The sequence below is a fragment of the Clupea harengus genome, chromosome 1 (assembly GCF_900700415.2).
Source record: "Clupea harengus chromosome 1, Ch_v2.0.2, whole genome shotgun sequence".
Taxonomy (NCBI): Eukaryota; Metazoa; Chordata; class Actinopteri; order Clupeiformes; family Clupeidae; genus Clupea; species Clupea harengus.
This window is the reverse complement of record NC_045152.1, coordinates 24504568-24518471: the sequence shown is the minus strand read 5'-3', so window position 1 is coordinate 24518471 and position 13904 is coordinate 24504568. Positions and strand designations below refer to the sequence as shown.

The 13904-nt window shown below is 42.8% G+C and overlaps 1 protein-coding gene across 7 annotated transcripts; it reads left to right on the top strand.

The window, feature by feature from the left end:
• The first annotated feature begins 591 nt into the window (after window positions 1-591).
• rtbdn (retbindin) lies at window positions 592-11291 on the top strand. Of its 7 annotated transcripts, XM_031572834.2 has the most exons (7): window positions 1242-1269; window positions 1761-1766; window positions 2235-2414; window positions 2914-3010; window positions 3309-3437; window positions 4805-4901; window positions 9857-11291. In XM_031572834.2, the coding sequence occupies exons 1-7, from the start codon at window positions 1257-1259 to the stop codon at window positions 10241-10243; spliced, it is 909 nt and encodes a 302-aa protein (XP_031428694.1). In that variant the 5' UTR covers window positions 1242-1256; the 3' UTR covers window positions 10244-11291. The 7 variants fall into 7 exon arrangements, with proteins under 7 accessions (XP_012681084.2, XP_031428726.1, XP_031428699.1 ...); XM_012825630.3 differs by lacking the exons at window positions 1242-1269; window positions 1761-1766 and adding an exon at window positions 592-907; XM_031572866.2 differs by lacking the exons at window positions 1242-1269; window positions 1761-1766 and adding an exon at window positions 965-989.
• The last annotated feature ends 2613 nt before the right edge of the window (window positions 11292-13904 follow it).

Below are 13904 nucleotides of genomic sequence, written 5' to 3'. Positions count from 1 at the left end.
CTATATAAAGTTTATTTTTGCCAAAGGTATCCAAAACCTTATTAATAAGCTACTTCCAACGACAAGCAGTTGCCAACTGGAAGGAATTTATGTTAAACTGAGATTAGAGTCCAAAAGGATCAATTTTATATGGCTAAATAACAGTCTGCGTGATTTTGTTCAGCTGAAAGTTCAAATGAAAACAGAATAACAAAGTCACAATAACACATTTCTTCTAACGTTGTTATGGTCTAAAGAAGACACGGTTGAATAGTGGTTAACCTACAGGGTTCTGTGCCCTCAGCAAAACTGTCTTGGCAAAAAGAACACTATGATACCTGATAGGATTTGCTGTCAGCAATACTGTTTTTCAAGGACAATAGCTATAAGCCTATACAAGGCCGTCTCGTTGAAAAAAAAATGGCTAAATGAAAATATGCTGTATAACATGCAGTTTTTGAAGGACGGGGCAGTTGAGAAGAACACTAGCCTTGTGCAAAAATGAACTATTTAGTGAAATGACTCACAAAAAATGACAATCTAACAGAGAAAAAAACATTGGTTAAACGTGGTGCTTGTTTGCTCGTAACAACACCAGACCCTTTGAAGATCCCTGTCACTTTTTGTATAACAGCATTCTGGCTTTAACCTAAATAACAAATCGTAGGCTTGCTGGCTCACAAACTGTTTATAAGAAGTGTGAAGTGCGCGAGAGAGGGAGGGGGCGCTAGAGCTTGTGATGCCCTTCAGTAAGCCACCAGCGAGACTGATCCGCGGCCCCCACATACGACAAAACCGACGGGGGTCCACTGAAGAGAAGAGGACAGCGACCGAGACAGAGAGACGGGGTCCGAATCGCCAGAACTGTCGCCGAAAATCGAGTGGATAGTCTACATCGTCACGCGCCAGGAGTCTTTTGCCTAGACAGGTGGGCATCTACGGAAGATTTAAGTAACGTGTGTGTTTCTTGAAGAAGTGTTTTTTCAGCCGTGAGTCAGGCGAGGTGTCTGGTGAGAGCTAGCGGGGCGCAGTAATCCTCATGTTGTTTTTGTTTAGTGTCCATTGCGTGTCTGGGTCGGCTAGTTTCCCCCTATTTGTAGTTTATAGTTGAGTGTTGTCCTATATGGTGATTTCGTATGATGTTCACTTAAGGATTTTGTTTTAGGCTTTATAGCTGGTCGATTAATGCAAACGCCTCTTTAATTTCGACAAAATGTTTAATCGACGCATTCGATTTCCCATATTACCTAACGAGGAACTTTGAACCTATTTGAAAAATGCTTGTAACAGGTAATTTGCTTTAATTTCCTTTTAATGTGATACAAACAACAAAGATTGGGTTTTATTGGCGTGTAAGATTAAATCAAAAATAAAGGATAACAGAGATATCCTTATACACAGACTTTGCTCATTGGGTTTTAATTTTTGTAGCTATATGCTCGTGTAATGCTGTCTCGAGGTAAATTGACCAATTAGATGTTTCTTTCACTGTAACAAGATTACAGTGTTTTGCTCGTTAATCCTACGAGCAGGCGTGATAAAGGACTTTACAGTTTGTCAGTGCTCCCTGCTGAGTGTAACAGTCATCGAGAAGTAAGGTCTGGGCTCATCGTATTGAATGTGGTCTTGTAGGTAGCATAACAATATCTGCTTTAATACTGTTCTCTTTCTCTCTCTCTGTCTCTGTCTCTGTCTCTCTCTCTCTCTCTCTCTCTCTCTCTCTCTCTGTCTCTCCCTCTCTCTCTGTGAGTATGTCTGTGTGTTTCTTACCTAAAACTAAGTGTCAGGTATTACACACTTTTATTCAGTTTCAGTGTTCACTGCCTTGTGTGTGTGTGTGTGTGTGTGTGTGTGTGTGTGTGTGTGTGTGTGTGTGTGTGTGTGATGTGTGTTTGTTACGTAAATCTACATGTCATGTGTTACACACTTCGATTCAGTTTTAGTATTTACTGCCTTGTATGTATTATATTGTCGTGAATGAGTAGGCATTGTCTGCCGAGCATGCGGGTAAACTGTTTTCTTGGAAGAAAAAAAACAAACAGGCTTTCCTCTGAACATTAATGTGTGCTAATTGCCTTTCCCAATTAATGCTAATAGGATAAAGAGAGTCTAGCCCACACTTACTTATTAGCTATTTACCTACTTAGCACTGACCTGCATTGAGTAGTTTAACAAAGGTTGAGATGACGGTTGTATGGTCTACTGTATACTTCACCTCCGCTGTCCAGGGTGCTGACGTTAATCCTGCCTTGTAGGTGCTCCAAAGAGCGGGAAAATGGGCGTGGCCACGAATACTCTGATCCTTCTTGTCTGCTTTTCGGGTGCTTTGATCGCACCGGCCTGGTGTCAAGAGGGGGCGTGTCTGAAGGACGGAAGACATAAAAGAGCACCGAGTCCAGAGCCGCACCTGAAGGAGTGTTCGCTTTACACAGAAAGTAAGTTTACATTGGCCGAGATTGAATCGCTGAATCAAAGAACATGAACATAGCTGGGAGATTCTACCAAATAGAAAGATTAGCTGATACTCAAGCCTAACCTAATACTTAATGATCTGCAGTATGTCAAAGGTCTGTGGTAACAGCCAACGTGAGAAACCTTAATCAGAGATTACATCACTACATTCTACAGATGAATCCATGTATATTGTACGCTTTGTATTTTCATTATTTCCTTCTTTCTATTTTTCCTGCTATTAATGCTTTTATAAACAGTTCAAATGTTTTAGCATGGGCATGTGACATATTTACTTACACAGCCTAGCAGTTAACTGCCCAACAAACAGATGAAATTCATACCAAAACAAAAACATTTTTCAGAAATATATCTAGCTCAAAAACATATAATTCATATCTTGTGTATGAAATAGGAAACTACTGTGTCTGCCAAGCAACAGCACCTTCCCTTGTGCTCATTAATCTCCATCCATTTCATCAGATGCATGCTGTTCAGTGGATGACATCCATGACCTCATGGCCCCTCCTGCCAGTTTGGAAAAAGCCCATTGGGACAAATGTGGAGCTCTGAGCCCTGTGTAAGCCTCTCTTCTCTCTCTCTCACTCTCACTGTGAGCATCACCATGCCCAGCTACACCTGCTCAGGGATAGATGGGATATAAGGCAATCATGCACATATTTGGTTTGAATTTGAGTCATCTGTCAACACAGGGCATAGTGCATTTGGATTACCTGCTGTTTCAGTTACTTTGCCTGTTCTCATACTCTCTTACTGCTGTTCCCTTTCTGGCTGTCTTACTCTTTCTCTCCGGCTACCTCTCGGTCTTTCTCTCTCTCTCCCTCCTCTTGCTATTTTCATATTTCCCTGCCGAACAGCTGTGAGAGCTTCTTGAAGCGTGTCATCTGCTTCCACCGCTGCTCTCCAGATGCCGCACGCTGGCCACACCCCCAACATGGCTCCACCCTCAAGGCAGTGCCACTTTGTCACAGCTTTTGCAAAGACTGGTGAGGCCACGCCCACAATATCACCTCATGTGACAGAAAAACCCACCCAGTGCTCCAGGTCCAACAAATGTCCTTCTGAGACCAGTGTTGCAGAGCCTAAAGAGTCTAAAGAGTCTTACAGGTCCTGGGGGGGGGGGGGGGGATGTTAAATACATTGGAAAGAATGTTAAATTCCTCATGCTATTGGTTGGGGTCTTCCTACAGTGGCTAAACTCTCATTGTCAGATGTAAGTACTCATACCTGATAACCTAGCCTAAGTATTATAACAACAGGGTGGACTACAACCATCATACAGATACTTCCCCCGTCCATATCAGAGTTAATATAGTTTTTACATTTTCATTAGTGTTTATTTTGATTTAGTCTTATTGATGGTGAGGTGATTTCTTCTATTGTAGAAAAACCTATGAACAGTTTAGGGCAGGTGGTACAATTCCACATTAAATGACCAGGGACAAGTTTCAGAGCTTAGAAAATGAAGTGTTAAGGCTATCAGTATTATTGATAAGACCTTCTTGCTTGGTAAATTTAAATTGTGGTGCTTGCAGTTTGGGCTTTTGCCATGCGTAAGGTGGCCTTTGACTGTGCATGAAGTTGCTATTTCAGAGGTGGAAAAATGTGAGTGTCATGAATAAGGCAGTTAAGAAATGGCTTGGTTGTGCCACGTTGTCTAAGTAGTGTAGCTTTGTATGGGAAAGGAATTTTGGAGTTACCAATGAACAGCTTGGTGGAGAAGTTCAAATGTGCTTAGACCAGCCTGGACATGGAGACTGGACATGGAGAACCCTGCTCCAACAGTAAAAACAGGGAAGAAGGGGAATCCAAGAGAAGCAGTTCAACAGCATAGGGATATCATTGGGCAGGTAAAGAACTCCAATCTCCAATCCCGCGCTTGGTGTCCACAGTTCTGCCCCTCTCGCGCAGTAGAAATTCTACTGTCCCTGTCAATAACCGTCAAATAGTTAACCTCAACTCATTTATTCTTAAACAAACACGTCAATGGTTTAAAAACCTGAGTATGTCTCCATGTGTGGCTACCCTGGATCAGGCTAGTTTTACCACCAGACAGAATATATTTCCTAGATGTCATCTGCATACATGAATACAAGTGCAAATCAGGATAACGAGCCCCATCAGAACAATTATGAAGCTTTAAAGGGATTAGTAAGTATTTATGTTAGGTAAGTATTAGTGATTCTTTGGTAAATTCTTCACACAAACAAATAGAAAATAAATCTATAAATGGGAGGCATGGGCATGCAAAGACAAATTAGTGAAATCATTAAGGGACAACATGCAGTCAGTCACCAATCCAAATGATCAACAAGGATGAAGCCCAGTACAACAAAAATACTGTCTGTTTCAGGTACGATGCCTGTAGGATGGACCTGACCTGTGCACGTGACTGGGCCAGCGACCCTCGAGGGCAGAACTGCACTGGGAGCTGTGTGCCCTACCAGCAGGTACGTTTCTGGGTTCAGCTGCAAGGCAAACTGGAAGAAATCCTGCGCCCACAAGCTTAGAGCAACGCTGAGCTCTTGAGCGGTACCCACACATGGACAGAGGATTTCATGCCTGATGGAAGAGACAAAAGATTAAGAGGCAGTTGGCTAAAGAAAAGTCTGAAGAGGATGTGGAATGGTAGAAGAGAGAGGGGGGAGAAGAGGAGGAGGCAAGGGATTGATAGAAAAAGAAAGGAGGAGGTGAGATGGGAGGTGAGACGAGGGTGCGAAGGAACGAGGGAATATTGGCGAGGAGTGTCAAAATGTGTATGGGGAATGGGAGAGAGGAGGAGAAGAAAGAGCAAAGATGAGAGAGAAATCCATTGTGAGGTTAAATATAGACAAGGGAGTGGAGAAGAGGTAAGAAGAGAGAGAGGGTGTTTGTGTGAAAGTAAGCAAGAGAGAGAGAGATGTGGTATGCACAACAGAGAGCATGAAACAATGACTGGAGAAGAGGGAGGAAGAGGGGAAAAGAAACTACAGACAGAAGATAAGGCTGCTCAATTATGGCATAACTCATAATCACGATTACTTTAGTCAGCGTTCAGCTCACGATACTTATTTAGTGTTTTTTTAGCAGCAGTGCGGTTGTGCACATAGACATGAGCCCCCGAAAGCTGAACCCTCAGTGCTTTTATTTTATAGAATATTTTTACTTTACTATTATGTTTATATATTATATTATATATTAACCTATATTTGGTCTTTTCTTATTGGAAATAGTAAATAGACTAATGTGTACAGACAAGTGTTATTTAAAATAATCGCTAGTTTATTTGTGTACTGGTGGGTACTATGCATTGAGAGTTGAAAAGATAAATGCTCTACGATGACATGCGCGCTGCCATTTCAAAATGATCTGCTGCTTTAGGTGGTTTTCATGTGGGGATGTGACGTTAATGTGATACTGTAAAGCCCATCGTTTGTGCATCAATCCAAATCGAGCTGTTCAAGCGTCTTGATCAGGGGTGTGGCCAGTGGATAATGAGAAATACAGCACTGTAACATCATAGAAATACAGCACTGTAGCATCATAGAAATACAGCACTTAAACATCATAGAAATACAGCACTGTAACATCATAGAAATACAGCACTTAAACATCATAGAAATACAGCACTGTAACATCATAGAAATACAGCACTTTTAAATATCATGGAAATACAGCTAAGAGAGCAGATCAATCTTCCCTGTGTTTCGTCAGATTTGGACATTGAAACACACATGACACATAACTATTTAGGACTTAACACTAATACCTCTGTGTTTAAAAATTCCAACGACACCAAAGTACTCAGTGACTTAACCTCTGCCTGGGGTTAGTGTTAGCTACTTGCCCCATAGATTAAGCCTGTAGCATTGAACTATAATATCTTTAGCTTGCTAAAGAATGCAACAGCATTGCAATGTCAAGCAAGAACAAGAGGCAGGATTGTCTTTGGCTTCCAGCCATTCATTATGCACTGCACACAAACAGGAAGGAAACACTGATACTGACTACAGCGAAACAAGAGAGAGGTCTGGTCTCTACATAGCAAAGACATTGACGCTAACTAACATAAAGTGCTAACACACATGCATTACAACATGACACATGGGCTAAAACGATAACAGTAAGGCACACTTACATGAGACACTAATGGAAGACATGATCTACATTCTAAATTCGAACACTTGTACACATCATTCTGGTAACTACATTACACACACACAAACACACACACACACACACACACACACACACACACTGTCCCTTGCACGCTACAGTATGTTTCCTCATGAATAACAAACTCAACAGCAGTGGCTGGAGTTGACCAAAGGCTCTCTTTACGTCATCGTTGCTGGAGCTGAACTAAATGTGCCAATGTCTAGCTGAGAGTGAGTTTGGGCTTTTAGGGAGGTTAGCGAGAAGTGCACCACTGTAAAGGAAAGGGGTGTGCAGGATTTATAACACAAGGCAAAAAACAAGCATCATTGCGAAACGGAATGCAGCATATTCCTAATTGTATCTTGATTCTCTTGTTTTCGTAATCGCTGGAAGCCAAAGTCGTAATTGAAAATGAAATTCGATTAATCACACAGCCCTAATGGAAGATGAAAAGTGCGGAGAGCGATACAGTGAAACACTAAGGAGCAGACGAGACAGAGACAGAGACAGAGAGGTGGATCAGCCCCCATATGCAAAGAGGCAGAGTGACCTAGGGCTGGTAAACAGCTGGGACTGCATGTGAAAGGCTGCCTGACACACACAGGCACACGCTGGCCCTGTCAGCTCAGATCAACATCCCTGACCATGGGTGCCTGGTGTGCGCGCGCGCGCGCGCGTGTGTGTGTGTGTGTGTGTGTGTGTGTGTGTGTGTGTGTGTGTGTGTGTGTGTGTGTGTGTGTGTGTGTGTGTGTGTGTGTGTGTGTGTGTGTGTGTGTGTGTGTGTGTGTGTGTGTGTGTGTGTGTGTGTGAGTGTGTGTCTGTCTGTCTGTCTGTCTGTCTGTCTGTCTGTCTGTCTGTGTGTGTGTGTGTGTGTGTATGTGTGTGTTTGTGTGTACGGAAAATAAAAAACAAAAATAGCATGCTTTGATTAGAGTCAGTAACAAATATTATGATCTCTGAAGTTGCAACAATAACAAATAGTCGCTTTCAAGGCATGGAATTGCAAACTCATATTCCCTTCAGTGCAAACTGGCTGCCATTTCTTTGAGGCTCAAGGGCTTCAGTTAGACTTGTTTTTCTCAGCCTGGAATTTCGTGCTTAGTATTCCTGTCGCTAAGTAGATTTGTGGCATCGTGATCAAGCTAAAGCATATATTTCAACTCGATTTGATGTTTACATAATGTGCATAATTAAGAAGGAGTTCACACACACACACAAAAACACACACTCACTCACTCACTCACACATACACACCAACAAACAAAAGCACATTAATTCTTTATCCAAATTGTCAGTGCCAAGTTAGTAAAAAGAAGTGATTAAGAGCTGTGAGCAAATCCAAAGCTAATAAGCAGCAGCCCTTTCCATGTGATTTCCCATCGAGGAGAAGACGTGGGGAAGCCAACTGCACCTGTTTGTGAGCCTGTCTAATCAAGATGACAACGTTCCTGTCTGCTGAGGGGGCGTCTGTTCTCAGGACAGGCACACCAAAACATTCAAATAGGCAGGGAATGAAAGATCCTCACCAATGCCAAAAGACAAACAGACAAGCACACAGACACAAACCCTCTCTGTGTCTGTGTGATTTATGCATGGTTACTCCGATCTGGAAACACACACACTAGTTAAGACACGCATGCAAGGTATTGATCTCATACATACGTACAAACACTGTTATTAATATACACCCATAACTCGTGTATGGTGAAGAGAGAGAAAATAAACACATTTCACTCATAGACACATCTCATAAATGTCTCTTTCCATGTATCATTGGCTTTCCCGTGGCTCCTCTGGCCCCTCTCCCTCTTACTTCAGTGACCCCACCATCCTCACACCCCCCTCCCCCCATGGGCACTGTTGCCAGGGCCGATGGCATCTCCACGCCAACATGGACAGACAGCTTGTCAACATGCATGAACTTGAGAGTGCCATGACTCTCTCTCTGTCTCTCTCTCTCTCGATCACTCTCTTTCTCACTCACATGTGCACACAACATGCACACACACACACACACACACACACACACACACACACACACACACACACACACACACACACACACACACACACAGACACACACACACACACACACACACACACACACACACATACAGAGAGAGAGGGAGAGAGAAACAGATGAACAAATACTGACTTCTCAACAAAGAGAAACATTTACATACATATACACATATACATACACAGTCATGCACAAATGTAAACCTGCACACAAACACACCACACAACCAAGAGCAGCCATTGCAGACCTTGCTGCATGATATCCCAACTTAAGACCCATTTGTGCAATGGCCTCCTCATACTCAGTGAGGTGTGTGTCACTCCACTCTGAATGTGTGAAATCAGGCGGCCTGCTCCACTCAGCTGCCTGAGGACACGGCTTATGGTGTCAGCCAGGACCCGATCTGTGGCAGAATGACAGCTTTGTCCTTCTTAGTCACTCGATATTTTTCAGCAGTATTTTCCCAGAATGTCCTGAGTGACTCACTCATAATCCCCTAAACAGACAGAGAGGGGGAGAGAGAGAGGGAGAGGGAGAGAGAGAGAGAGAGAGAGAGAGAGAGAGAGGAAGGGGAAATGAGTTGGGGGGTGTAATGAGAAAGCATGAATCAAGGGAAGGGAGAGAGCAAAAATAAAGAGCTACAGGGAAAGATAAAAAAATAGCACCTATTAGTGAATCACTCCTGTGCACTCCAAGTTCTGTTTGTGGGACAGTCTGTTATGTGTGGAGTGGAATGTCTTTTCTGAAGATGGAGAATAATGAGGTCAGAGTCCAGGCAGCCGTACTGCTAAATGCAGCAAACGTTGCATTTCTTTTTGGGTGAAAGATTATTGTCATATTCCCCCAAAACGTATCAGTCCAATTTAGTATTTAAAGACTGGGTGAGTGTAATGAGAGGTCTCTGTGTTAATAAGCGTGTGTTGACAACAGGCAGGGACTTCTGACAGAGATGTAAAGGAATGATCGCTGAGTGCTGAACCATTTCTTGTTCGCTGTTGCCCTTTCCACTACATTGGCACACTGCAGCTTTAATCCCATTTCCTCTTAAGTATGCAAATGAAAATGGAACACGGTTAATATGAGTTCTGTGTTCCTTTGAAAGCTAGAGGCCTAGGCCTTATCCCTGTGAGTATTTCAATGGATTACCCAGTTTCCGCATGGTTATATAAACAGCTATGATCATGAACAGTCTCATCATGTCCGCTGAACAACCAGGTTATTGAATATGTATGCTTGCTCCCGTTCCAGATGTACCAGCATGGGCGTGACCTCTGTGAGAGCTTGTGGGGTGACACCTTTATGACGGTGGAGGATGAGGCCGGAGGCGCCAACAGTGAGGAAGGGGGCCACACTTGCGGCTGCCTGAACCTCAGCCCTTCCGACCGGGATGCCATCGCCGCCTTGCGCGCCCACGGGGAGGACCCGGAGGAACTGGACACCACCAAGATGGGCTTGCCCCAGTACCGCGCTCCCTGCCCAGCTCCAGCCTCGGCAAAGCCTGGCTCGGCACTGCCCGCACAAGCCCGGAGGACCGGCGGCAGCAGCAGCATCAACACCATCCTGCGCAAGCGCTCCGTGCCACTGGGCGAGGGCGATGCAGAGGGCAGTGGCAGCGGCTTTGAGGGCAGAGTGTGAGCTTTCACCCTGACCCTGACCCTGTGTGTCAGCAGTCTCCTTCCTCTCTAACTAAACAAACCTCCCTGAGACTAGACTTCCCTATATCATAACCCATTTCAGAATCCTATACTCATACTGCCCATGTATTGGCTCAGATTCTCTCATTAGAAGTTCTTCTCTCACATACAAAGACATCAAATTGTCAGTGAATCAGTGATTTTGGCATTTTATCTCTCACTCAAGCAGGTAAATAACAAATGTTAGTTTGCTGTGATCTGCAATGATACTACAACAGCAAGACAGAATGTCTAAGATACATCTACTCCAGCCACAGAGAGTATTTACAAACTCTGCCATAGCTCATAGTCAATTTTTTGTTTCAGTATTATATACACAGTACATGAAATGATTTGGGCCAGATTTGAGTGTCATTTGCAAGTTACATAACTCCCTGGCATGGTGGGTTGTCTCTTGTAGAGGGTGAGGCGAAGGTCAGTGCAGAATCCAGAACACACAGAGCCTGCCAGATCCCCTCGCGTATAAACCTTATTCTAGCTAGTCAAATCCTGTCATTAATCCAGGTGAGGACAAACATCATGTATTAGCTGGCACATTGCATGACATCATGATATTTTGCTGATGTACATAGTGTTGTAGTTCTTCCTGAAGATTTTTAGGTCCAACGGAGAAGACTGAAGCTACTTAGAGAGAATGTGATGTTCCGTAGCCATCAATAGCACAAGGCTATGGTGTACTGGTGTTCCGTTTTGTAAGCAGCCCGTAGATGTTCTTTTTGAGGTAGAGATACATTTTCTTTTGAGTCTTCAGAAATGACAACAGGTGAAGAAGGCCGCAGACAATATTGTCCAAAATGACAAGAAGGTTTTTGTGTCATACTGTGTTTAGATCTAACAACAGGCCGCTGCCATAGCTTATTGTATCTACCTGAACTGAGGGGGTAGACTCATAGAAAAACTATATGTCTGATTTCAGTTGGTCAAGTGAAAATGTACTGGTAATTCTGTAATGTTTCCTTGATGTCCTCAATAAAGACTCAATTTTTAGATCCCTTCTTTGTTTATTTCTTCTTACAAGGTCAGCTAAGCCTCATATGTCTCCTGAAGAAAGGTCAATTGGCCACAAGGGAGAGAGATGGGATTTGGGTCAGGACAGCATACAGAGCTTAATTGCTTTTTCATGCTTTCCACAGGAAGCTTTCATTGATTTTGTATGTTGTCTGGGTAAAAGACGTTTAAGACATAGTTCGGCGTGTCTAGCTATGCTATTCAACTATAAACAACAAGGCAAAAAAGACAAAAAACCTATTATCTTCAGATTAACAGAATGTAATTTTGATAATACATTGTATCTCTAGCACTCCTGGCACAGTACTTGATATCCAAATATAGAGGAAATTGCATGGATTTGATGATGAATCCTAGTCAGTTATTGGAATAGCAATAACCTTGGAAGTATGCAATAATGAAAAGGACCTTTTAGCATTAGCAACAATATTCTAACTGCAGGGAAATGCACAGTGTTAGAGTGGAGTGAGTAAAGCAGTGTTAGAGTGGAGTGAGTTAAGCAGTGTTAGAGTGGAGTGAGTAAAGCAGTGTTAGAGTGAAATGTAATAGTGAAGTGAGTAAAGCAGAGAATGTGTGAAAGTGCAGAGATTGTCTGACACGAACAACAAAGCCAAAAAATATACATTTGACCTTTACAAGGTACTGTAATCTGCACAGATACATGTAAGAACTGAACCGTACTCCTTTCCACACAGAAAACCAATAAAACCAATTAATACAATGAAAGTCATCTTTAACTTATTGAAAGATTAAATATAAAATGTCCACATTATGCACAACACTATGGATGTCATCTGGATGAAATATCATGACATTGGCCATATCATGAATCCCTGCTCTGTTTTCTTTGGACAGAAGTAGGAATTGGTGTTTGGGGGCGGATAAGGGGATATAATCTTCCTCCTCCTCCCACCCACTCTGCCCCTTTCCTGCAGGCAGACATGTCTTCATCCTTTCCCACTCGTAAGCCTGTCAATCAAGCCTGACCTTTCATAGTCACAGACAGAAGGAGATCAGCATAGCATTTGGCCCTGAGTGACAGTGAATGAAGGAATGTAATCTGGGAGGGAAACAGCAAATCACTGTTGGACTTATATTAAGAAATATCTGAGCTGATTACCTTCAGATAAATAGCAGTATTGCAAGAGAATGGCTTGGCATTTGCCAGGATTTACAGTTAAGTCTTTTCTCATTTATTTGGGCCTGTCTGGAAACACAATTTTGTTTGTGTTTGCCCAAGTATTTGCCTGTGTGTCTTGCCTCTGTGTGTGTATTTGTGTGTGTTTTGCCTCTGTGTGTGTGTGTGTGTGTGTGTGGTGTGTGTGTGTGTGTGTGTGTGTGTGTGTGTGTGTGTGTGTGTGTGTGTGTTTGTGTGTGCATGTGCGTGTGCATATGTGAGGTGAGCTTGTGTGGGCTCACCATGATAGATATGCATCATAAGTGAATCAGAATCTGGCCAAATGATATTTGCATAAACAACGGGTCAAACCACACCACGTCCCATGAGACCTTTTAAGGGCATTCAAAGAGCACAAACACACACATTAATACGTATCTGAACATGCACACACTTTTACCTTTTTTTTTGTGTGACCTTCGTTTTGCATGCACTGTTGGTAGCCTTTGCTGGTGCTGATGTTTCCTCCATGCTGTCTGGTGGGTTGTTGTGACGAGTTGTCCTACCCTCTCACCTTGTTGCTTTGCATTAATGCCAACTTGAGAGTTTGCATGTGTGGTGGAGAGATGGGGAATGGGAACTGAAGGTGCTGGCTTGTGTTTGAGTGTGTGTCAACGTCACTCTGAACCATGTTGGCAAATGAGATGCTTACATTGGAGAAGCCATTCTGGAATTAGCCAGAGGAGAGAGGAAAATACATACATGCACATGCTTGCACACACACACACACACACACACACACACACACACACACACACACACACACACACACACACACACACAAAGGAGGTTCTAACATCACCAGTCAAATCAGCAAGAACCACATCCAATTAGGACCACAAAACAAACAACTGAGGCCAGGAGTCAGAGGCCACATCTAGTGTAACAGACTCCATGTTAGGACAAAGGAAAAGAAAGAATGAAGAAAGAATTAAATACCGGTGAATTATTCTACATAATATCTATCTTTAATATTCACTCCCCTCTGATTATGGAAAGTCCGTTCTGACTGAATTCATCATAGTATAATAGACAAACAATACTGTATAGATGCCATATTGTGTAAACCATCGGCATTTCCTACTGTCGCAAACATTGTCCTTCTCAGGCATATAGAGTGCAATACTGCCCTCTCCTGGTGAAAGACTTAATTCTAAAAAACAATAATAAATAAGTGTAAAGGAAAGTTAAAGAGTAGCAGGCCCAACTTCCACAGTTTGGTACAACAGAAATGCAAAAAGTGAGCTACAAGTATTTTTTATTATTGTTTAACAATCTGTTGATATTATAAGGGGTAGCAGGGCCTGTACGTAAGTAAGGGGTTGTGTAGTTCCCAGCATGTTGTTGTTTATTTTGTTAGCAGATAAGTTACACATAGAAATTGGAGTGAAAACAAAAAGAACACCATTCTTCTCAT

Bases quoted from the DNA above. Each gene is read 5' to 3' on its own strand.
- rtbdn (XM_031572834.2), top strand. The intron at 3,011-3,308 runs GTAAGCCTCTCT...CCTGCCGAACAG, and splicing joins TGTGGAGCTCTGAGCCCTGT to CTGTGAGAGCTTCTTGAAGC. The intron at 4,902-9,856 runs GTACGTTTCTGG...CTCCCGTTCCAG, and splicing joins GCTGTGTGCCCTACCAGCAG to ATGTACCAGCATGGGCGTGA.